This window comes from Sceloporus occidentalis, unplaced genomic scaffold (assembly GCF_023333645.1).
Source record: "Sceloporus occidentalis isolate IW3139 unplaced genomic scaffold, rSceOcc1.0.p SCAF_4, whole genome shotgun sequence".
NCBI classification, from domain to species: domain Eukaryota; kingdom Metazoa; phylum Chordata; class Lepidosauria; order Squamata; family Phrynosomatidae; genus Sceloporus; species Sceloporus occidentalis.
In genome coordinates this window covers 120082280-120108504 of record NW_028316984.1, presented here as the reverse complement: position 1 = coordinate 120108504, position 26225 = coordinate 120082280, and the positions used below count along the sequence as shown (strand labels likewise).

The following is a 26225-nucleotide window of genomic DNA, read 5'->3' as shown; positions in this document are numbered from 1 at the left end:
TTCGGATAGCTAGTTAATCCAGTAGCTAGGTCCCTACTTTTACTTATCACCTGTGAAAAGCTCATGTGATATTTTAGTTTACAGTTATGTTTGAGTCAGATTAGCCTGTATTTATGGGCATTTGGGACTGAAAATTTCTTCCATTTTATTTGGTTCCAGATCTGATTTTATATTTATCTTTTTTTTTCTATACTGTTTTAGTAAATTCACTGGTAACTTCTTCTACGACTTCATGATGGGGATTGAATTTAATCCTCGTATAGGAGAGTGGTTTGATTTCAAACTGTTTTTCAATGGTCGCCCAGGCATTGTAGCATGGACTCTTATTAACCTCTCCTATGCAGCAAAACAGCAGGAACTATATGGACAAGTAACTAATTCTATGATACTTGTCAATGTCCTACAGGTAAGCACATCCTTTAAAATGTAGGCTTAACATTAATGCATTATGAAGCTGTGTAACTAAAACAGAATGTACACTTGTGTTTAGCTGTAGCCCATTGCCAGCATAAATAAATGAATCATGATTTATTTTTGTTTTTTTGTGGTCATGGATTTCAAAGCATGTGTGTGTTGCAGTTCTTTCCCCACAGTTTCACTGCCTGTCTGGTCTGAGCCTTTGCTCAATGAGAATTAAAACTGTTGAGATCTGGGGGATCATGCTGTTGCCTTGGAGAAGCATATCTCAGCACTACCAAAAACATTTCCTTGAGGCCTTTTCTGAAAACAGAAAGTGACCGGAAATCACTTCCAATTTTTAAAAAGCCTAGAAAGGGGCCTGAGAATATGACAAAAATGCCCCCTACAACTGATTGAGGGCTCATTTAGGGAATATACATAAGTTTATAGGCCCCTTTCTAGGACTTTTTTAAAAACTGGAAAGTGATCTCAGGTTACTTTCTGTTTTTAAAAAAGGCCTCATGAAAATGTGGCAAAAATACTCTCTAGCATTTTCGGACGTGGTTGTTTTTTGGTGTTTGTTTGTTTTGTTCTTGGAAGGCATGTGGGTCCCAAAAACACTTTGTACACTCCTGTGCTAGAACATGATGGTAGTGGAATACTGAGAATAGGCTTTCTTTGTAAACACCTTATTTAAAGTGGAAGTAGGACGAGGTTGTTGTACTTTGGACATATGACACAATATGGCTCACTGGAAAATAAGATAATGGTTGATAAACTGGAAAGCAGCAGGAAAAGAGGCAGACTGCATTGCAAGTCAAGGAAGTCGTGGCCCTGAGCTTGCAAGACTTGAGCAGGGCTCTTGGTGATTTCACAGTCATGAGGTTGCCATAAGTTAATCCAACTGGGCAGCAAATAACAGGCAAAGAGAATGATTTGAGTATTAGACAGAAGTTGTGCTATATGCCTATGACTGCAACTTGCAAAATTGGCAATTGTATAGATGTAGTCTTTTCTGCTCAAGGTGTGTGTGGGTGTGTGTATCACATTTGTCTGTATTTTTACCCTGGGGGCAAATAACCTTTGGTGCTGCAGATGTTTTGAATATCAGCCCTACTGATCCTGTCCCATTTACTCTGTTGTGTGGAGTTTTAAGACATAAAATCTGGAAGGTCAAAGGTTCCCCATTCTGTTTATTGTATATTTTATATGGATCGGTCATATGTTTGGAATGTCCCTATACAGAATCAAAGAGACTTCTAATAAACAATTTTAAAATGAGAACATTGCTTGTAACTTATCAGGAAGTACAAGTATAATGTCTTGGAATATAGTTTTGTTCATTTTCAAAAGAAACAATTTGAAGAGGAAAAGTTAACATTGTAGTCTGTGCAGATGAATCTTATTCGTGAGAAGATTGGCATTAGTTAGGTTGTACATACTGCTCTCTGTCACTATTATTTTTAGGCTGTGTATGTTTTGGACTTCTTCTGGAATGAAGCCTGGTACTTGAAAACCATCGACATCTGCCATGATCATTTTGGATGGTACCTCGGATGGGGAGATTGTGTTTGGCTTCCTTATCTCTATACTTTGCAGGTAATTTATGTGTGAGGTTCATAATTATACTCAGTAATTAATACTTGGAAGCAATGGTCATAGAATGTCAGCATGGGTCTATAATAAAATCCTTGTTCATTCTGTGGAGTATTTTAGACATTAATGCTACATGTAAAATTCCAGTTCAGATGAACAATACTAACATATAATTAATCACGTTCCTCCTAAAGTTTGATAACAGAAAATTCTTTTCTCCCATCTCCAGTTTTATCCTCAGAAAAACCCTGTATAATAGGCTACACTGACAGTGATTAGCCCAAGATACCCATATGAACTTCATAAGTAACTGGGAATTTGATCTGGATCAACCCAATCCTACTTACACCCAGACATTTACATGATACTGTCTTTCAGTGCATGTGATTTTGAAAATACATCAGTGACTTAAATGTTTGAGCACAGAGATGGAGAAATTGTCTGGTTTGCTTTCTCTTGCAGTGGAAATTTTTAAACCTCAGTTTCTTTTAATCTCAAATATGCACCTTGCAAATTATACTAAATTCTTCAAATGTGAATTAAAATTAAATTTTATGTCACCCGCATCTGCCAAATTCAATACGTGTAGCTATACTCATCATGGAGAAGAGCATATTCTGCCTTCCTTCTATGTAAATGTTTAATACAAGGAGCTTCTTAGAAGAAAGGCATACGAACTCTAAATTAGGAAATCATGTTTGAATTCACAGAAATTCAAATGCAGATTTTTAAGAGTTAAGCATTCAAGGTCCTAGGGCAGATTGGACATATCTGTTACTTTAGGTTTCTCCCATATTAAATGTTTTTTATAATATGGATGTATTTTAACCTGTTGTACGCCGCTTTGATTGCCTGGCAAAAAGCGGGATAGAAATAAAAATTTTATTTATCTATTATTATTATTTTTTTAAAAAAAACCCTTAAGTTCTTGACATGGTTAATGTCAAGACATTTGCCGGTTTTGGTAAATTATTTTTTTAAAACATTGAAATGAAATTATCAGCCATCTCTATTCACAGCTCTAGTTTATTATTTATTAATAGTAAGTACAGTTGTCCTTCCATATCTGTGGATTCTGCATCTAGGGATCCAATAATCCATGGCTTGAAAATGCATCTTTTTACAAATTCCAAAAAGCAAACCTCGATTTTGCCATTTTATACAAGGTACACAATTTTTGTTGCTGTTGTATATAGTGGGACATGAGCATCTACAGATTTTGGTATCCTCGGGGGGCCTGGAGCTGAACCCCAGTGGTCCCACTGTAGTAATATTAAATTACAGTTATTCCCCCACCAGACAGAGGACTAATCCAGTCTGAGGTCTAGAGTGTTCAAAAGGAAAGATGTTGGTTAAGAAATCTTACTTACAGAGTCTTTTCACTTGCTTCTTTCCTCAGGGATTGTACTTGGTGTACCACCCTGTTCAGCTTGCCACAGGCAATGCAGTTGGCATTCTGCTTCTGGGTCTGGTGGGCTACTACATCTTCAGAATGACAAATCATCAGAAAGATCTCTTTCGTCGCACTGATGGCAACTGTAAAATCTGGGGCAAGAAGCCCCAGTACATTGAGTGTTCCTACATGTCAGCTGATGGAAGCAAACACTACAGTAAACTGTTGACTTCAGGATTCTGGGGGGTGGCCCGCCATTTTAACTATACAGGAGACTTAATGGGCTCCCTCGCATACTGCCTGTCCTGTGGTCATGAGCACATCCTGCCTTATTTCTACATCATTTACATGACCATTCTTCTGGTCCATCGCTGCATCAGGGATGAACACCGATGTTCCAGCAAATATGGAAAGGACTGGAAGAGGTATACTGATACAGTACCATACCGGTTGCTTCCAGGATTATTTTAAAAATTTTAATGTGTGTGCATAAAGTATACATTTAGAGTCCATATATGAAAAAATTATTTTCTATGGACCAGGTTTTCTTAGGGTCTAAAACAGTAGCATGAGCAGTATTTTTGGATGTATCAAATGGGATAGGAGCCACGGGTCTGTTAAAACCATTGTGCCACTAAAATTTAAATGTTATTTCAACGTTTTGGGGGTGATTTTGTTTTTTAAAAATTTTCATTACCATGATTTCCCCCCAATATCTTTCAAATTAAAAAAAAATAAGGAAATCTTGATTATAATTACTGTAAGTCCAAAATGTTGTTTCACTATAGCTACAGTCTATAGGGAAATGAAAGGGATCCAGAGATACCTGTTAAATCTTCTGTATCTTTTCTCCCCATTATAATTTGTGCATAAGTGATTCCTAGTGGATTTGTTTCCAAATTATATTGTTCTGAGTGAATATGAATTCTGAACAATAAACAAAGCAAGTGCACTTAAATTACCATGTAATAATCTGACCCTCAGATAGGTTTACTTTATCTGGATTAGAGAATCTGGAGCTTTCATTAACCTCTACATCCAAATGCATACTTGATAATATGGGAATTGTCTTTCATTCCATGATAACTGAGTAGGTAAATAGTATGTACCAATTCCTCTGTTGTTGTTCATGGTGAACATCACTTATGAACCAAACAGGGTTTAGGATGACAAATGATAATTTCTTTCTATTTTCTAGCAGTATTGAAATATTGTCCTTACTAATTATTTGAGATATTTCCTAAAGTACATTTGTATACACACACATCCACACTCATATGCCTTTGTTTTAAGTAAGAAAAACAACTTTTTCACAGTTTCTGTGACTCACAAAAATGGGTCTTGTGCCTCTTTACCATGATTAGAAGTGAGGAGCTTTCAGCAAAAACCTCAGATCCTCATGGGGATATGATGGTTTAACAACTTCTAGTTTGTTTTTTAACATGCTGATGTGACCAAACAATTATTTTTAAGCATGCAGTCTCAATGGATGAATCTTCAGCTATCTACAGAATTGCGATGTGGGAGTAAAGGTTTTTGTTTGTTTGTTTGTTTTGTGGAGGAAAACAACAGGATTTTTACTGCACAATGAAAATTGATGGACAAAAAAAGTTGCAAGTTACCTTTACATAGGCATTGTAAATACCAAGTACTGTCCATGCTGACCAATAAGGTTTTTTTATTCTAAAGCTGAGAGAAGTAATTTTCTCCTACCAATAAATAAAAGTCAAGCTTATTCACGTCCTGCCTTTGACACTTTGTATTCACTTTGAAAGCAGTAGTACTGGAATTGGTTTTTCACAACACTGAAATCAAAGATCAGGCTGTGGGAAGGGTAAAATACTAGTCAAGGGACTGTCAATTTGTTAACATTCATACAGTGTTAATTGTAGTGTTATTTTGTAAAAAATAAAACTTTTTTTTAAAAAAAAATTGATTTCACCCCAATATTTTACTACAGTTGCTTTGTTATCTTATGGGATTTCCCCCTTACAGCAATGGTTCCCAACCTGTGGTACATAGAATAAGGAATAACAGCCTTCCACTGAGTTCCCTAATCTGGAGTATTTTATGAGCCTATGGAAAATCTGACTGTATTGCAAGATATAAAAATATCCAATATCTACATGATTTGGGGGACAGAAATAAAGAGTATTCCCAAACACGCAGGGCCAGAAAGCACATGTTTATATAAGATGGAATATTTGTTTTGAATAGCTGTAACCTCAATTTTTTCTATTTCTTTTCAAGAAAAAAACTTTTAGCAACACAATTTCTGGTTCCTCAAATACCATTTTTTTTGTAATAAAGAACTTGTACATGCCAGGCTGAAGCTAAGGACATTGTTTACAACTGTTTAGGTAGCAATGTTGTAAAACATCTCATTTGTAGGTCTAAGTCAGTGTCAGCAGCAAAACATGACACTAAAAGTTCTGGTAATGGTAAAAGACTTTAACAAATTGACATGGCATCACAGCAGTGTGTTATATGGCCCAAGACTGCTTGAAAAATCAAATGATTGTACTCATATAGGTCAATTGAACACTGTGGGAAAATGTTCTGCATTCTGCACTCCCTTACATTTCATAAATAGAGTTAAGTTCATGCTAGAATTCACGTACCCCAGTCCTAAACATAGAAGTTTGTTGCATGGGCCCTGAAATGTGGGCCCGTTGTGTTCTAAAACGGGGGTGTGCATGGGCACACATGGAACAGGATGGGGCTAAGAACTGGAGTTTACCGCCGCTGCCGCCGGGCGTTCCAGTCACATCCTACATCCGTTCCAGAGGGCACCATTTCTGAAAACGCAATAGACATGCAAAATCAGTGTTGTGTCAAGTCTCATACCAATTCTGCAACTGTTCGCAAGGGTAAGCTACCAGAATTTCTTTTGCTGGTCTAGCTTGTCATTCTGATTGTCCCTGGTAAGTATTTTATGATCTGTTATCTAAATAAAAGGATCCCATTATTAGATCCAGATCCACTGCCAGCCATAGAAACTCTCTAAATGCTTGTTTCAAAATGTATTTATATGCCTCTGTTTCTGGCCAAAGATTGTCTAATTACTCCCCTGCAGGAATGGTTTCATGTGCGATTCTTCCCCAAAGGAAAAAAAGTCAAAATATTGTTGGCTTAGGAGATTCCCTTAAAGTCATTTAGGGGTATTTGGACATTTTGTGATGCTTGGCAAGGGAGGAATCTGGAAGGCAGGGTAAATAAATTCAGTTCATTTAGAACAACAGCTTTGAAACACAGAGGAAATGGCTTTGAGTCCTAAAAGGGTAAGTTGAGAATCCACCTACAATACTCTTGCTTCCTTCCTATTTGTATTAACTAGGGGTGGGCCTGACTACCCTAAAAGCAACTAGATCCTGTTTGGTCTTGGAAGCTAAGCAGGGTCTGCCCTGGTTAGTACTTGGATGGGTGACTTCAAATGAATGTCAGGTGCTGTAGTAGGCTATATTCCAAGGATTGAACTGGAAAAGCCACCTCTGGCTATTTCTTGCATAACAAAACCCTATGAAATTCTTGAGGTTGCGTAAGTTGACAGGTGACTTGAAGGCACATAAACATAAACAGATCTGGACAGTGATATAGTGAAGCACACAGAATTAAATAATGCCTGCATACTTGTTTTATCATGCTGCTGCAAATAAAAATATTTGCGAATTGTGTCTTATACTGGGATTTGTTTTTAGAAAATGGACCTCCCCTCAGGGTCAGCTGATGCAAGGTGTGGTGGCATATAAACATAATGCTTACAATATGCATAGGGAAGTAGGGTGTGATCTTCAATAAATATTTGCTTCTCATTGCAAAGATATGACAAAGGGCCTCCACAACTAGTATTGGGTGTAGTATATATTATTTTTATGTAAAGCATGAGTAAGCCACAGACATCTGTATAAGTGATACAGGGCATGGATGAACATTATGCCACTGTATATTAGTTGCTGGGAACTTGTGTGTGTGTGTGAGAGAGAGAGAGAGAGAGGTAATACTATATGTCTTGCTTGTGGGTTACCCAGAGGCAACTGATTCAGAATGCTGGACTTTTGGTTTCATCTAATAACAGCTTCCTACATTTTAAATTTACCCAGACATATACTAATCGCTTAGCCACAATCTCATTTTAAAAACTTGGTGTATAAAAATCGGCAGCATACCAAATCGAGTGTACATATGGCATCATTTTGAAGGCCACTTAAAACAGCAAGAGTTGGATTATTGTAAGAAAAATTCACAGCTCTGAAAGGAATTAACTAATTTTGAACACATCGTATGTAAAAATAAAAGTGAAATACACACCCAGTGCAGTTCTGTTTAATGGCTGAAGTGCTGCAAGGGCTCGTGACAAAAACACCACACATTATGGAAAAACATGGTGTTGGCTTGCTTTGTTATTTGAACGAATAAAATCTTATACCCTCTGACAATTAGCCATCATATTAAAAATGGATTGCATGACCTGTGGGCAGAATCAAGTGTGTATGCATCTAGTGCTGTGCGTGCACCACTACAATAGAGGATAAAGCTCATTGTCATGCTGTGCATTCATATAAATTGGTATGTGAACTGTACTGGAATCTTTTCATGAGTTCTGTGTGGCTACACAACTAAAACACCATCCTGTCACAAAGTATAGTGGATGCATTGCTATGTTGATCTTAAATCTGCAGACATTCCTGTAAATATTAAGTTCCCATTTCTGCAGATGTTTGCTTAGGACTGAAATTTCATTTTAATGCTGGTTGAGGAGAAGTTCTTACGACATTTTATCCACTGTGACAATAGGTGGCAAGTTTCTCCCCAGATTTATCAGAGCCTCCTATAGACTGCGAGTAGTTGCAATAACTTAATTGAAGAGTGTAAATTATTGACAGTGGTGTAAATTATTGAGAGTAGTTGCAATAACTTAATGGAAAAGTGGTAATTCAAAAGGATGGCCAAGATATGCATCAAAATAAAATGCAAAATAAATAAAAACAGACACAGCAATTGGTTAAGAGGGTCACAAAATTTGTTAATTTCTGTTACGTTCCTATGAACACAAAGCCGAAACTCAGTTAGTTCCCTTGGTTATTTGGTGGCTTTTGCAGCCAAGAGTCATTCAACTCGAGACCAGGGTTCAATTCCCAGCTCAGCCACAAAACCCACTGAGGGACCTTGGCCAACCAAGTCACACCCTCTCAGCCTCCTCAGGGGAAGGCAATGGCAAACCTCCTCTGAAGAAATATGTATTGCCAAGAAAACCCCATTATATGCATCACCATAAGTTGGAAACAACCTGAAGGCACACAGCAACAACAAACCCAGAAGGAAGATGGGCCTGTAGGCCTGCCTACATTCATTTACCTCTGCACTACCTGAACTGAGAACAGCCACATCTTGACAAAATGCAGGCTCGGGACTAACATCATAACAAACACTTTCTCCTTCCTGTATGGTTTTAACACCTTTGCCTGATGAAGAAAACATGGAGCTTCAAAAGCTTGCAACATGTATTTAGTGCATTTTGGTTGGCCCCAGAAAACATATCACTGGATTTGGGTTGTCATTGAACTTTGTTATCTGGCCAAGACACTACCCCTGGATATTATTTCTACACTGTAGATGCAACCAGGGAGCAGGATGATGACTGAGTAGGCGTCCTCCTTTTCCAGGACATTCCAACCTTCTGTCCAGGAAGAAGTCCAAAATGCCCTCCATTTTGAGCCTAAGAAACATGGATTTACATTTATAGGGAGTGTTTTTAGCTTTTAGTTGGTCATGTCCTCCATTTTTTTTGGTAGTAAACCATGTCTTAGAGTCACCATAAGTTGGAAAGGACTTGAAGGCACACAACATCATCATCAACAACAACAACGACAACAACAGATATAGCTGCTTCTTTCCCTCTGAGAAAGTAGCAGGCATTATCTGATTCATTCACTGTGACATTTGTATCAGAGCACTATAGATATTGAGAGGCAGGGTGGCCTAGTGGTTTGAGGCTTGAGCTAGGACTCTGGAGGCCAGGGTTGGATTCCCAGCTCAGCCATGGAAACCCACTGGGGGACCTTGGCCAAGGCACACTCTCTCAGCCTCCTCAGGGGAAGGCCATGGCAAAACTCCTCTGAACGATTCTTGCCAAGGAAACCTCAGGATAGGTTTGCCTTAGGGCTGCCATAAGTTGGAGGCCCCCAACAACAACAACAACGCCAAGGGGCCTGGTGCTTGCAGGCTGCCTCCAGGCCGCCAGGGGCCGGGTCAGCCAGGCCAGGGCTCCTCTCCTCCTCCTCCTCCTCGGGCTCCTCCTCCTCCTCCTTCCGCCGGCGCCTGTAACCAGGAAGCCCGAGCAGGAAGCGTGTCTGTTGGAGGCGAGAGGGGCGCCTGGGCCGCTATGGAGGGCGCCGCCCGCGAGGTGAGCAGAGCCCGGCTGGGTGGCGAGGTGCCCGGGGCGGCGGCTACGCGAGGGTCGGGGATGAGGCCTAGAGGCGGGACGAGGATTTCTCGGGAGTAGGACAGCAACACCCACAGGAACGCCTTCGTTCGGCCAAGCAAAATGCACAAAATACAGGGACGCAATATTAACATCAATAATAATAATAATAATAATAATAATAGATTTTATTTATATACCGCCTTTCCAAAAGATCAAGGCGGGTTACAAAACTACAAAAGCAAATCCATAAGGTACAGTAAAATACAATACAGTAATACAATAATACAAACCAATATACACATAAAATACAATACAACTCTGAATACAATACAATGCAAATAATTCCCTCCTCTCCCCCTATATATATATATATATATATATATATATAACAAAATATCTAAATATAGCAATGATAACGTATTGGAAGCTCCACTGGCTTCTTCATCGGTTGTTGTTGTTGAGTGCCTTCAAGTCGTTCCCAATTTATGGAGACCAGGTCATGGGGTTTTCTTGGCAAGATTTCTTCAGAGAGGGGTTTTTGCCATGGCCCTCCTCTGAGGCTGAGAGAGTGTGACTTTGCCCAGGATCACCCAGTGGGTTGCCATGGCTGAGCCAGATTCGAACCCTGGTCTCTAGAGTCATAATTGAGCTCAAACTTCCAGGCAAAGGTGTTTAAAAAAGCATACTAAAAGAGGGAAAATTGTGCATTTTGCTTGGTCGAATAAAGGTATTACTGTTCTGTGGATTTTGGGTGTTGTACTTTGCTCTACATCCAGCACTGCTGCCCTTGGATAACTCTCTGAGAGGGTCGGGTATCCTCACTCACAAGCGTTTTTAAAAAGGAGGATCTGGACATGAGGCAGTGAGGTGCAGTGGTTTGAATGTAGGACTAAGATCCAAAACATACCAATGAAATAACCCAGTTTGAGACTGCTTTAACTGCCCTGGCTCAATGCTAGGGAACCCTAGGAACTGTAGTTTTGTGAGACATTTCTCTGTCAGAGAGTTCTGATGCCACAACAAACTACAAATCCCAGGATTCCCTAGCACTAAGCCACTAAGCACTAAGATTATTTCACCAGTGTGTCTTGGACCTAGGACTCTGGAGAGTGAAACCCACTGGGGCAAGTCACACACTCTCAGCTTCAGGGGAAGGCAATGGCAAACCTCCCCTGAAGAAGCCTTGCCAAGAAAATCCATGATAGGTTTGTCTTAGGGGACACCATAAGTCAGAAATGAATTGAAGGCACACAGCAACAACAGCAACGACAACTATAGGTATTGGGAAGGAACAAGGCACTATTTCCTCATCCTCCTTCATTCAGGAATGGGACTGATTTTTTTCTTTTTTAAAGTAGCAGTCAGCACTCCAGTATTTTTAAGAGATCCCACCATTATGTGCATCTGAATAAGGGAGCTGCTACTCATGGAAACATATTTTCAAGTAAGACTTATTGGCCTCTTGTGATCCAAGATGCTCTTGTTAAAATTAGACTAAAGTTCCTTCCCATGGCTCATTAATATAGTAAATGTAGAAATGAAACCATGCCTTATGAAGAGAGACTTAGGGAGCAGGGTATGTTTAGCCTGGAGAAGAGATGGCTGGGAGGGTGATATGATAGCTCTGTTTAAGTATTTGAAAGGGTGTCACGATGGAGCAAGCTTGTTTTCTGCTGCTCCAGAGAATAGGACCTGGTACAATGGCCTCAAGTTATAGGAACAGAGATTCCACCTTAATATTAACATTAGGAGGAACTTCCTAACAGTAAGAGCTGTTCGACACTCCCTTGGAGAGTGGTGGAGTCTCCTTCCTTGGAGGTTTTAAAACAGAAGTTGGATGGCTGTCTGTCAGGGGTGCTTTGATTGTGAGTTCCTGCATGGCAAAGGGGTTGGACTAGATGATCATTGGTGCTTCTTCCAACTCTAGGATTCTATGAAAACAGTAGCCTATACTCAGAATCTGTGGATGATAAAAATATTATTATCTCTATTAAATAAGCCTGAGCATGTATTGATCATGCAGAAGTGTATTGCTGTATAACACTAGTGCCCTTTATTCTTATTCAGAAGAAACATTTAACAAGTTGGATTACTGACTGAGGCCACTCTGACTTGCTCTGCCCCATCGCGTGACACTTGTTCGTACAGCTTGACTGTCTATAGAGAGGAAACCTTTGCACACAGGAGCTGCACATCCAAAAGCATTTCTGCAGTCTGGAATCATGTGTGACTGAGATTCCAGGTTGCTTGGCTGCTTTTGCCTGGGTGGCTGCTTCCAGCAAACATTGAGGCTGAATCAGAGAATTGGGTTTTATTTCATTAATTTGTTATTAGCTATATTTATATTCTGCCATTTCTCCCAACAAGCTGCAGATAACATACATTGTTCTTCTTTTCTCTGTTTTATCCTTGCAACAGCAGCGCTATGAGGTAGCTAGGCTGAGCCAAGAGTGTCTGGTCCAAATTCATTTACCAAGTTCGGTGGAGATTGAAATTTGGATCTCCTAAACACCCTGTTCAACTCTGATTGCAGCAGTATACACCAGGGAGAACTAGTGTAACCTCACTCACATATCATTGCAAAGTGAATTGCTTCTGAACAGATCTGTCTAGTTCTACGTCTGCCAAGATCTATCTAGTCCAGAATTCTTTATGAGAATACCAGTGACTGGCAGGCTCTAATTGCTCTAAATCAGTGGACAAGTTTTTTTTATATACCAACAATAGTTTTTGTTAACTTGGACTCAGCTCTGGAACTTTACCCTTCCTTTAAAAAAACATGAGTAGCATGACTGGATTGTTGGAACATGTGATATTAAGGAGCATGGTCCTGGGTATTTTCTTTGCCTTACATTCCCCATTTACTGCCACCACACTTAACAGTGCTATCCTATGCATGTTTACTCAGAATTATACTACTAATGCTCAATGGGCTTTAATCCCAGGCTAAATTAATATAGGATTATAGCCTTGGTGGGAGACAGTTCCTGGATTGTGGTGCAGGTATTAGTCAAGTTTCTATTTTGAAGTTTAGTTTTAGTCTGATAAGAACACATTCTTTTAAAAAAGAAAAGTTCACCATATTTCACTTTCCTACACTTTAATAAGATACACTGGTGTAATGAATTAAAAGTTTTATGTAGCAGGTCAAAAATTGTGCAGACATTAATGGACTGGCAGACAAGAAGGAAAGATTTCAGGAGTTGGAAATTTTGGAGTCTGATGCTAAACGGCCACACGTACTATTATCGCTGTTCCTTGGTCAAACTATTGCATGCTCTGTTTTTTTTTGTTTGTTTGTTTGTTTGTTTTTTTGAATCTGTTGTTTAGGTGAAGTTTTGAATTGTTATTTTAGTATGAATATAAATCTTTCAAATTGCTTGTAAATGTGTAGCATTTTTGGATAAAGTTTTCATTCTGACATATGCTAACTTAATTAACAGTGTAAAAATCACAGCCATGGTCCCCTTCGCCACCATGGGCACAGCTGGCCTAATATGCATGATGACAAAGATGTACTTAAAGAGAAAGATGTGCTTCCTTTGGTGGAGGACTACAGTAGTTTCGATATTGTCAAAGCAACCCAGTAAGTCTCTTGAATGATGTAGCTCTTTGCCTTAAAGTAATAATTATTTTGCACAATAGTTAAATATTATTTTTATATATATATATATATATATATATATATTGGATTTCAAGTGGGACATTTTATATAGGAATGCATTGGAATATGTAGGACCAATATCCTGCATCAGATGTGTAACTGCTTTGTGACGGCTGTGGTCTGTTTCATAATGTGACTCTTGAAAAGTCCACCATAAAATCCAGGTAGCTGTACCAATGGATGTAATTTTGTGGTGCTGGCCATCATAGCCCTGAAGGATGACTTGTCCATCCTTCTTGACTGGGTTTTCTTCTGGTTGTTTCCACCTTGTCACCTGAAAACATGCTCTAGATCAGTGGTTCCCAACCTGTGGGTCGGGACCCCCTTGGGGGTCGAATGACCCTTTCACAGGGGTCGCCTAACACCATCTGAAAACACATATTTGCATGTAGCAATGAAAATAATTGTATGGTTGGGGGTCACCACAACATGAGGAACTGTATTAAAGGGTCGTGGCATTAGGAAGGTTGAGAATCACTGCTCTAGATGCTTTCCCAACTCCCCAGAGCAGGTTTTGTATGTGCATGGGGGGAGGCTGCAAGAAGAAGGGGGAATTCCCTTTCCAGCATCTCAAGCAATCCCACCAACTAAATCCCAGTCAGAATCCCCATCCCAGACATATAATGCAGTTTCACAAACATTTAACATTTGAGAAATTGTTTTTGCCTGAAAGTAAGACCAGTACTTAATACTACTATTAATAATGATATTAACAGTATTTAAAATAATAAAATTTCTCTGTTAGCATATTTTGTGTAGTAACAAATGTATTATCTGGTATAGACTTTTCATTATAACCTGCAGGTGTGATAACTTTGTAGAAGTTTAGGCTGTTTGAAATGATATTCACTATCTAAAGATAATCCTGTGTAACTTGCTGTATTCCCTTTAAAATTTGCCCTGTGTTTTAAATAAGGAAGCAAAATGTATAATTCCATGATACTGTATAGGCAGTGTTACTGCATCTGCCAAGATATTTGGGGCTATGATATGAAGCCATAAGTCATGCTAAGCCATAACAGTGAACAAAAGTACCCTGCCACAGTAACATCTATCATACATTCTGATTGGATAGTTGATGTTGATGTTTTTAATTGTTGCTTGCTTATTTTAACTAATTCTATTTTATATTATTATCTATTGTTTTATACGTATTTTTAGATTGTATGCCATTGGCAGGTTTTATTTTTATCGATTTGATCATTTGTATGTACAGCGCTGGGTACGTTTACAGTGCTATAAAAATAAACTATAATAATAATAATAATAATAATAATAATAATACAGCTGATAAAAACATTAATTAAAAGGTTGTGTATTTAAAGTTACATAAGAATTTAATCAAGAACTTGTTTTTGTTCACACATGGGTGTGGCTTGGGCCAGACCAGAATGAGATTGAAATATGGTTAAATACATAGAAATGCACCTCACAGTAAACAAAGAGCAGGGAGAGTAAAAAATGGAGATGTCTTGTAATGCTGACATTTGAAAAGAGATTTCAGAGTTACACATTTGTGTATATAAGAAAACACATAAGTATTCTGATCTCATGTCATTCCATGCTTTTCTTATTAATCTTTAATGTTTTTCTTCTTCACACTAATTTTTGTCAGCATACTGATGATTCCACAGTACTAATACTAATGCTAATCATTGTCCAGTCATTAATTATTTGCCGTTACCTCTTAATATTAAGAAGTATCTTATGGAATATTAATATTCAATTTTTCTATAATCAGCTCTTAAGAAGTTCGAAAGCAGTTTTCACTGTCAGATATAGGCATAAACATTATTCAAAACAAAGATATGTTATCTTCCAGGTTTTCTTTCTTGATGTTCAAATCTGACTTTTTATATTTCAGATACGGCATTTTGGAACGATGTCAGGAGTTGGTAGAAGCAGGGTATGATGTAAGACAGCCAGACAGAGAAAATGTAACTCTTCTTCATTGGGCAGCAATCAATAATCGTCTGGATCTTACAAAGTAAGCCCTTGTTAGTAAGTTTATTTCTCAGAACATCTTCATGTAACACAATGAAGTAGGTATACCATTTGTCATTTCTGGCTGAGTACTGATTTTATAATTTTAAAGCTAATATAGGTTGGAAATTATGAGACCAAAACATGATGGACTGCACATCTCATCAGCTGTAACCAGCAATGCCAGTGGTGAGGGATGCTGGAATTTTCAGTTCAACAACATCTGGAGAGCCACATGATTTCCAGCCTGATCTGACTGTAGGCATTGCTTAGCTTCAGAAATACTGAAGCCCATCCTGTGCATATTTTCTGACAATGAAACTTCATTCTATTTCTATTAACATTTGTTACTGTGACTTCCAAAATTTAAGATCATGTGTAGTTGTTAGACCTATTACAGAAAAATGTTAATTTTCAGTAACAAGATATATATATTTTCTGTACCTTATTAAAAACTTACTAGTGTTCGCATTTATTTATAAAATTAATTTGCTTTTGTTCTGCAGGTTCTTTATTTCCAAAGGTGCAGTGGTGGATCAACTAGGAGGAGATTTAAATTCAACTCCACTTCATTGGGCTGTTAGGTATGTATAGAATTATCAAGAGCAAATCATGTTTACTACTGTTTATCTGTGAAGGGGTCATTGTGTGGTTGTGTGATGAAATAAGTGGAACTTTATTCTGATTTTGTGAAAAATTGTTTGCTAAAAATGTGCATATTTTACATAGACTGCATGTTTACTGAAATTCTAGAAAAATGAGAGTGTGGACCAAATCAGGAGATCTGTGGCCACAAGTAAGATTGCATGACATACTTGCATTTTCACAGAGTATGTGGGGCTGGAGAAATATGTCAGATAAAATACAACAGAACCGATAGAAGCTCACAGGATTCAGAGGGTAATCAGTGTTGTGAAATACTTTAAAGCACCTAGTACCAGTTCCCAAGCCAACTTCTTCCCCCCATTTCTTTGTTGCCTGGTGTTCATTAGGTTGTCTCAGACCAGAACTGTATGCTTTTGTGACTGAGACCCTAGCTGGAGAGAATGGAAGAATTGCAGGGAGGAAATGGTTTTCAGGAAAAGGGTTAATCACTCTTCTTGTCTGCCTGCTGCTTCTCCACTATAAATTGCTACCTTGTGATAACACCCTGTAGTGTGGGGAAAACATGGATGTTTGAACTCTTAGGTTGCCCAGTAATAGCTGTTTCAGCACTGGTGCCTTACTGGTTTTGCTTGGGGCTCATGCTCATGTCAGTTACTGGATAAGGGCTTTTCTGTCCATAGTTCTCTGGTCTAGAACTGCTTCAGCTGATCTACATGACAAAGCTTGTTTCACTTTTAGTTTATGGAGTACTGTTGTTGGAATGGGGTATCTGCTCTATTTTATAACATTATAGATGGTCCAGAGTCAGCAATCATTTGCAAGCCTTTTAAATTCATACAGTATTAGTCACTGTACAATTGCATTCATGGTTCTGGTTTGTTTCTATCTCTCTTTTCTTTTGCTTCTCTTCTTTCCTTAACTACCAAAATACTACAGGATTATTATACAGGGCACAATTATGTTCCCAGTGCTTTTAATATGAAACAGTTTGGGGTGGTCATCAGAGAGTTTGCGGCTGTGTGTCATCAATATACAGATGATACTCAGCTCTATTTCTCTGTTACATCTCAGTCAAGTATGTACAACCTAGACTGAGACCTGAGGACGCTGGTAGGCTAGATGAAGGCTAATCCGTTTTAATGGTCTTGAAGACCTGGGGTGTGCAAAATGTGGCCTCATGGCTATTTTTGTTGTCCCCAGGGGTCCAAAACCTTTTTTTTTTTTTTTTTTGGAAAATTTTGTAAAATTGAACCAAAATGACCCCTAGTGCCCTCTAAGGGATATGGAAGGTATTTACACGTGTTTGAAGGCCACCTAGTAATTTCAGGGGTCAAAAATACTGTTTACAATTGTTTTGCAAAAAAAAGTTAAAGATTTTTTTGTCCCCAGATACCCCCACATGCCTTCAGGGAGGGCATTTCCACCATGCGTGGAATCTACTCTGGAGCAATTTAAGTGGTCAGGAAGTGATTTTTACTTGCTTCCTTCTACTTGTGGTTAAAAAAGCAACTCTTGGTCAGAAAATGGCCCAGGAAGCCCCCAAAACATGGCAATAATTCCCACTTGTCACCTAGGGTAAACATTGATTTTTTTCTGCAGGAACAGATGTGGTAGGGAAGTGCAGCCTTCCATGGTCTCCTGGGAGGCTAAGGCAGTCTGCTACCCTTCTGTGATTGACCACCCCATTCTAGACAGTTAATTTACATAAATGTTTTTCTCTCCTTTTACTAACATAATTTTATATTTTCTACATATGTGGTGTTCTAAAAATAAAGTCTTTGTCTTTTCAGACAAGGACATTTATCTATGGTCATACTACTGTTAAAATTTGGAGCAGATCCTACTCTCATTGATGGTGAAGGATACAGTAGCCTGCATTTAGCAGTCCTTTTTCAGCATATGCCCATCATAGCCTACCTCATAGCAAAGGGTCAGGTATGTTTTTTTATGTTTTCTTTTAATTAAACGTTCTAATCATAACTTACCTGATGTGGATGCTCATACGTGACATGATTTGTAGTTTGCCTTTACATCCTGCTACTGTACTGTTATGTACATCTTATTTCATAGTTTCACTAGTACAAGCAATCACAGCAAGGTTTTGCATGAGTTGCCTTACTCTTCAAATTCCCTTTAGAAACTGAACTGCAAACTGTATTGGTATTCCAACTTAAATTGATTAACTGTTCATATGTTACCGTTTCTCAGATTCCTGACCTGCATAACAATCCCTAATATGTTACAGCTTGGAATTTTTATTTTTGAATTATGTTAGTATATTTTTACTACTATACACAGTTTGAAAAAAACACCTGTTCTTATGAGATTCTATACCAGCCTTTTCCAACTCAGTATGCTCCCAGAAGGTTTGACTACTAGAGTTTCCATCATGAGTGGTTTTACAGTCCACCTCATTGGAAAGGTATTGGATTGCAAAAGGCAGTTACATATGTAGCAGTTCTTTCCCATTTTTACCACTGATAACATCTCCTTCAGTCAGATTTCTCTTGGCTGAACAAACTGATATCTTACGGGGATGGGGGAAACATAGGAAAGTGTTCCTGCTAATACTAGCTGTCATTGTCTATTAAAATGCTTAGATATGTTTTGCTTTCACAAAGTAGACATTTTATATTTCTTAATGGGCCCAACATAATACAGTAACACTTAAAACAGTACAAAAATGGCAGTTAAACATAAGTTGTTCAGATATACAGATATGCCTATTTTGAGGGTTAACTCTGATGATACCGTGATTGGACGGCATATAAATAAATCCTATTATTATTATTATGATACTACTTGGTATGGCATCCAAAAAAGTGGGTTTATATCCCTGAAAGCTCATGCAAAAATAAAAAAGAGTTAGTCTTAAAAGTGTTGCCACATTTCTTTCTTTCTTTCTTTCTTTCTTTCTTTCTTTCTTTCTTTCTTTCTCCCCTTCCTCCCTTTTATGCTGCAAGAGACTAACATGGCTACTTCTTTGGAAACTCCTTGATAATAGTATTACCAGCTGGTTCTAGCACTACCAGTTGGTTGATGCATAGCATCCATATAGAGTAAGCAAGGCAAGGCTTACTTTGAATATAATAAATATGTTGCTCAGCTATAAATGTTTAATATTATTAAGCCATAAATTAATTTGAAACACACAGCCTTCATTTCATAAATGCTAATAGGTTTTCATGTTTTAGAATGTGGACACAACTGATCACAATGGGCAAACACCTCTTATGCTGTCAGCCCACAAAGTAATTGGGTGAGTAATGTCTGTAATTAATATGCTGTTAAGTCTTGTAATATTCACTTAGAAGAAAAGCCTATTGATTTCAGTGACACCATAATATGTCTGTGTAGAACTGTGGTTTTTTTTTTTTTTTTAAAGTTGCTGACTAATCTTGCAGGGAGAAATTAGAAGTGACATATTTGTTACCAAAGCAGTTGTTCACAGTTGATTGTTAACAGCTCATGGGCAGTATTTTATAATGTAAAATATGATAAAGCCTGGAAAATGTAGGGTTTACAAAATCAATATACAGTAGCTATGACTACCACTTTCTTTACCCTGTCCGTTGTTCCCTACAGATGTAGCTTTGAGAGTGGTAGGTCATAGAAAAGGGCCTGGCTGAAGATCTCAAGAAGTGCAGGCTCGTATGAAAGATAACTGGGATCTAAGATGTGTAGGGGTTTATAGGCCGTACTCAGCACCTTGAATTTTGAATTGTGCCTGGAAACAGATCAGTAGCCAAAAGAACTGTTGTATTAAGATGTTTATATAATAGAACTTATTCACAAAAATTCTGTCTTGTCTAAATTGTTGGTTTCGTACTTCAGAAGAACAGTTTTTTAAAATTAAAAAGCCATGGTTATAACCCAGTTATTGGTCACCATTAGATTAGATCTATTGAATCAGTAGAATTTAGGTAAACTGATTTATTGTACTCTGTTTGGGACTAACAATTGGATTTAGGTCACAAAAATTACCCTATTTAAAATGTTTGGTAGTTTAATCAGAGGAAAATATTATTCCCATTTATATTTTGTTACATATATATTCTAATTTTTGCACTTAATATTCTTATTCTTAATAAACTATGCTGCTGCATTGTATTGACCACATCCAGTGATTTCAGTGCAGGTTAATTTAATATTAATTTAGTACTCTGGTTATTAGGATGACTCCATATAATTAATCTTCCACAAAGACTTGCAACATGTTGTTTTTCTTCTGCAAGTAATGCAGTCATCTTGGTATATCTAGATGCTCAGACACACAGATATCTTGTATGTGTGGGCTGCTTTCATTCCTTGAAGGATTCCAGTGCATGCTCACTTTACTGAATTGTTTGATGGGTCTTTTGTTCCTCCTGTAGCCATAGGAGAGCCAGTGTGGTGTAGTGGTTTAAGCATTGGGCTATGACTGGGGACCAGGGTTAAATTCCCAGCTTAGCCATGAAATCCACTGGGCAAGTCACATGCTCTCAGCCTCAGGGGAAGGGAATGACAAATCTCCTTTGAACAAATCTTGCCAAGAAACCCCATGAAAGATTCACCTTAGGATTGCTGTATGTTAGAAACGACTTGAACACATACACCAACAACAGTAGCCATAGGGTTAAACCATATCAAAAGTATCATAGCTTTGGCTGCATTCCATCACTTTGATAATCCTCTATACTTTATGGAGGGTATTTGAAGTCCAAGGGCTTCCAATTCTAGCAATCAAATAATGTTAAGTTATTCTGTTCTTTTTTGTTGTTGTTGTTGATTAATTTTTGTTGAATGAAAAAAGTGAGGAAGTAGGAACATTAGAAGTGGAAGATGGCATGGTCTCACACCCTCTAAAATTCTAAATGCAGCGGTGCTGATTTTTTGATAAAACCCTATTCTTAAAGCACCTATGTCCTGGCTCAGTCTCTTGTTTCCTAGTCAAAAGAAGTCAGGTAGCAGATGATGTTAAAAAACAAAACAAAACACCTTAAGCAAACACCTTTGCTTAAGATCCTGGGAACTGCTGCTAGTCAGACAGTAATCAACTACATGAACAAGCAACCTCATGTGAACTAAGATATTCCTATATTCTTAAATGTAAATGAAGGTAGGAATATGAAAGAACTGTCCTTATAGCAGTAGCTTTTAAGGCTTGTGCTTAAATAAGTTCACTGTCCTCATCCCAGAGTACTGCCAGTTAACTAATAATAGAAATGTTTGCAGATGGAATTATGTATTTCCCTGTTCTGTGTGTTTTGGCCTCAAATATTCTACTGCTGTTTTTTTTTATTTATGTATTCTGAGGTGATGCAGAAAAGAATTCTGTGGTATTTTCAAGATCCTTGACAAACCTTTTATTTATTCATTTTCTCTAACAGTGTAAATGGTTACTTCTGTGGAGGTTTTTCCTGGGCATGCCAGAATTACTTTTAATACACTATTTTATTTACTGTGATTTTTTAAAAAGTTGAGGTGTCTTTTCTTTACTAGCATGTTGCACATCTTTATTTTCATCAAGGCTGGAACCTACTCGATTTCTATTAAAGTTTAATCCTTCTATCAAAGCTGTAGACAACATAGAGAAGAACACTGCGTTGCATTGGGCAATTACATCAGGAAATGTTAGTGCTGTAGATGTATTACTAGAAGCTGGGTCCAGTTTGGACATCAAAAATCTCAAGGTATGATTTTGGTTTTGTCACTTAAGATCCTCCTTGGTTGTTAATATTACTGGACTGTTTTTGGACTGTTGCTGTTTCTTGCTATAATGAAAGCACCTTGATTTCCATTTCAAGATAACATCACTAGATGCTGCTTCTCTGTTTCCCTACACAATAGACAATTTTGTTCTGTGTACAATGCTTAGAAATTGAATATGTTTGTACCCAGATTACTTACCTATATAAACATTTCAGTATTATAAAGACAGAAAGAAAAAATAAAATCATTTTAGTATTAATGCATAGTGCTAAGAGTGCAAAACAGGAGGACTCTGAATCCTTACAAATGTCTTCAGGTAGCTTCTCTACCCCCCCCCCCCCCATGCCATCCCTGTGTCTGTCTGTAATGTGGGAATAATGGTCCCTACCTTATAGGGCTGTAAAACTTAGGGCTGAAAATATTGAATAAACATTGGCTGGTTTTTAAAGAGCTTTTATTTCCTGAACAGCAGCATGGACTATACTGCATGGCACACTACTTTTGTTTCAGAAGTTATGATATGGTATGGTATTCTGCTGTTTGAAAGAAAGAAGCCAGTAATTCCGCTAAGCATGATCAAACCATTGGATGCATCTCTTTGGCTAATTATTAATGTTATTGTTGCTTTAGGAAATGTTGCTTTTCATCTTGGTGGCTTTCTCTTTAAAAGATGGAGTAAGATGAAAACATAGCATTATCTGAGGGAAAGTCAGTAAGGGGAAGATTTTCTGAAAGGAATAGGGACTATATATATAGGTTGGAAAGGGGGGCTGCTGATTATTAGAAAAAGTGGGAGACTTGGTCTTTGAGAGGGTGTCCTTTTTATTGTGTCATCATGTGAATGGTTCATTTTGTGATTTAATAGGACAGCTGAATATGTCTAGGATTGTGATATTAATAATTTATTAAGGTATAATGTCATACAGCTTGTATTAAAATACATATGTGTGTACTTAAAAGTGCCTATGAACAAGCATTAGCTCTGCTTTTACTGCTTCTGTTGTATATTTAAAAATACTTCAGTCATCCTCCTATTTGAATCTTCCAGTTCATCCCTTGGGACTGCAGTATGGCATAATTTAAAGTACAACTGGAGATATGACTGTACAGCACTCAGAGGATGCAGTTATTCAAATCCATTTATAATTAGTGCTGTTTGTCATAATTGGATTCGTCTGCATAAAGATAATATATCTGTTCATCTCCTTCATGCCCCCAAGTCTTAAACATTTTACAAGCTTATCAGCTTGCAACAAAGACTTGTGTTTTGTGAAATACCATTAGAATAATTCCATCTTTAGTAAAGTCTTAGGAACAGGTAGTTAGTTGGACTTTATAAAGAAATAGCCACATAATATTTTGATCTTTTCCACATTTTTATTAAAATGTGCATTTTTTAAAGGGACACAGACCACTTGATCTTGCACATCAAAATAAAAATCGCCTAATAATTCACTTGCTTTCGGAAGAAGAAAAAACAAGAGCGAGAAGGACATCAAGGTTTCTGAGAAGTCTGGAAAAAAATGAGGTATCTGATACTGAGTGAGTTTTTGGCATGTAGCAATGCACTTTTAAAAATGTATTTGAACTAAGGATGGCAGGTTCAATAAGATGGCTGTGGAACAGAACCAGGTCTTAATGGAATTTGTTGGCAGGTCCAGTATTGAAAAAAGGATGGTAAGAAGCACAGGGTTGAGAAAACCAAGAGGAAAGTGCAAATGGAATAGAAATCTCATAGGATTTATATGCTGCTAGAAGGAACACACTGGACAGTCAGCAGATCCTCAAGGCAAAATGTTGCCAGGATCAGACCTTGAGAAGGTTCCAGTAGCTTTAACAAAAGCCAAAACTCATTTAGGTATGTTTTTTCCATTGCACCAGCACTTGATAAGGGACATTCCAGGCTGCACTGGTAACAGATTTGGAAAAGAGCCATTCCGTCAGCTCTGCTGAAAGACTGGCTTCTTGGAGCTCTTCACACTGAACTGTGTCCATTTCAGTTGGCCATCATAAAAAGTACCATTCTAACCCAGAGTGCTGCAAGAACCCTCAGAGAGTCTGAACCTGAAAACTGTAAAGATTAGAAGCTCAAAGCAATAACTGAGGTGGCAGAATTTCACAAACTTATTTAAACAAGTCAGCCAATGTTTGACGGTAGATCTGTTTATTTTTTAAAAGAACTGCATCTCTTGAGCTGTTGGATTCTCTAGAACCAGTATATTCTGCATAGATTTGTAAAAGTTAAATTCTGTGTTGCCTCCTAGTAGTAGGAGCATGATAGGAACTTCTAGAAATTACTCCTTAACAAATAGGAAAAGACAGAGCTAGAGTGAAAGAACATATCTGGAAGGAAAGGCTCCAGACTCTGCTTTCAGGCTAACTATCATGGTTTATTCAGGACTGATATGTCAATGATATGTGAAATCTAATCCCTCAACCCTGCTTTCTTAAAATGCAGCTTTCTGGCTTGTTTGAGATTTTTCTCATTTTCTGGCTGTAACCTTTTGTAATGCAGGATGTTCTATCTCATTTTGTTGTAGTTCTTATTTCTGATTGTCTCATCATTGGTGTTGATATGGGCCATAGGATATGTAGTGGATCTAAATTCAGATTCTTGGCTCTTGAAAGGAAGCTTGCTAATCTTCCTATCCATTATTCTGTCCGTCTTTGCAAGGTAAGTGTATCTAGAGCTTAAAATGTGTGTTTTTTTGACAGTGTTTATTCCTTCCAACACAAGGAGAATGCTTAAGCTCTAAGTAAAAAATACTTGATCAAAATGATGATCTATGGTTTAGCTCTGAGGCAGGAAAAGTGTAACTCATGGGTTATATGGTCCCCCCTCCTGGAAACAGTTTTGCAGTATGCAAACCTCGCTCCCAAAAATGAATTGTTTTACTCCTGGATGTTTTCATAAACAGATGTTTTGTTTTGGGGATGGACCTGGACCAGAAGTCTCTAGTTTGAATTTCTGAAAAGCATTTTTAGCTGAACTGCAACCCACAGAAATTCCAGAGACTTTTCCCTGGTGTTTCTACAGTTGCTCCACCTGGCTTAATTGGCTGGTGATGAATGATGGTTATCCTCAGGGTTATGTGCAAGCTCTCTTCTTTCCTGTGTAAGATTTAAACCTCCTTATTTGTTTCTGATGTGTGAATTACTGTGTGGTGTGATTACACTTAGAAGAATATAGGGAAAATTATTTGTTTCAAATATGATTATTTTATTACGTAGAAATTCTCCATATTAGACAGTATAGGAAACTCCCATATCATATGTGGCAATCTCACCACACAGTAATTCACACATCAGAATGTGTACATGCAATGGAAAGGGGCTATTGGCTGTGACTTCCTAGGTTTTCCATTGGTAAGTTGCATGGGATAGAGTTGTCACACATGATAATCATATGGTTTTCATACATTTTTGGAAGTGCCTTCCACATAAGATTGCTTAAGCTCTAAGTAAAAATACTTGATTAAAATGAAGATCTATTGTTTAGCTCTGAGGCAGGAAAAGTGTAGCTCATAGGTTATATGCTGCCCCCGCCTAGCAACTGTTTTGCAGTCCACAGACCTCGTGTAACAGCGGTCTGTGCAGTCATGTTGTCAACTTAGCTCTTTAGCTTAGTAATGGAGATGAGCACTGCTGCCTACAGTCAGACACGACTTGACAACCTTGTCAAAGAGGAATACCTTTACCTTTACCTCCACATAAGAAAATAATATTATGTCAGATAATTTAAACAATATTTAAATTGGCTATGAAGTTTAAGTCTTAGTGGTTTTATGAGACTCAATAAGGCCCAGTTGAGATACAATAGGAAGCCATGGGCTTCCTCTTATGATGTGACTGAGACTAAAGATTCCTACACATGTCTTGAGCTTGTTTGCAAGAAAATAATGATGTTTTCTCCTTTGATCTTAGAATGAGTGACCATTTTGTGTTATATATGATCCTAAAGAACTATTACATAGTGGACAGCCAGCATGCTATAGTGATTTGAGAGTTAAACTACAACCCTAAAGTCCAGGGTTTGAATCCTTGATCAGCCATGGAAGCCCACTAGATGACTTCGAGAAGTCATACTCTTGCAGTGTCAGAGGAAGGCATAGACCAACCCCTTTGAACAAATCCTGACAAGAAACCCCTATGAGAGGTTCACCTTAGGATATGATAAGTCAGAAATGATTTGAAGGCTCATAACAACCACAAAGAACATGGGGTTGTTACAGACAGCTAAACCAAGCTTACTTTCAATTGTCATATTACCCAGTACCTGAACTGCCAGAAATATATTTTGATTTAAAATGCATATATATATATATATATATATATATATGTATTTGTAAACTGCCTTTCTCCCAAAATGAGACTCACATTGATCAATTGAGAAGGCTATCTGCTTTAAAGTATTAATTTGGATGTTTGCATGTCACATACTTATTTGAAATATTTTTGAAATTTTCTTT

General features: G+C 37.8%; 2 protein-coding genes across 3 annotated transcripts in view; both read left to right on the top strand.

Annotated features, from left to right (window-relative positions):
* Nucleotides 1-5127, top strand: part of DHCR7 (7-dehydrocholesterol reductase) — a 31514-nt gene extending 26387 nt beyond the window's left edge. For both annotated transcript variants that reach the window (XM_089521377.1, XM_089521378.1), the window contains exons 6-8: nucleotides 202-406; nucleotides 1867-1998; nucleotides 3395-5127. In XM_089521377.1, coding sequence (XP_089377503.1) covers nucleotides 202-406; nucleotides 1867-1998; nucleotides 3395-3859 — 802 coding nt within the window. In that variant the 3' untranslated portion in view covers nucleotides 3860-5127. The remainder of the gene's footprint in view (nucleotides 1-201; nucleotides 407-1866; nucleotides 1999-3394) is intronic.
* Nucleotides 5128-9466: 4339 nt separating this feature from the next.
* Nucleotides 9467-26225, top strand: part of ZDHHC13 (zDHHC palmitoyltransferase 13) — a 36956-nt gene continuing 20197 nt past the window's right edge. The window contains exons 1-9 of the mRNA XM_089521375.1: nucleotides 9467-9791; nucleotides 13256-13398; nucleotides 15341-15463; nucleotides 15966-16043; nucleotides 17856-18000; nucleotides 19260-19324; nucleotides 21575-21737; nucleotides 23159-23284; nucleotides 24297-24430. Coding sequence (XP_089377501.1) covers nucleotides 9771-9791; nucleotides 13256-13398; nucleotides 15341-15463; nucleotides 15966-16043; nucleotides 17856-18000; nucleotides 19260-19324; nucleotides 21575-21737; nucleotides 23159-23284; nucleotides 24297-24430 — 998 coding nt within the window. The 5' untranslated portion in view covers nucleotides 9467-9770. The remainder of the gene's footprint in view (nucleotides 9792-13255; nucleotides 13399-15340; nucleotides 15464-15965; nucleotides 16044-17855; nucleotides 18001-19259; nucleotides 19325-21574; nucleotides 21738-23158; nucleotides 23285-24296; nucleotides 24431-26225) is intronic.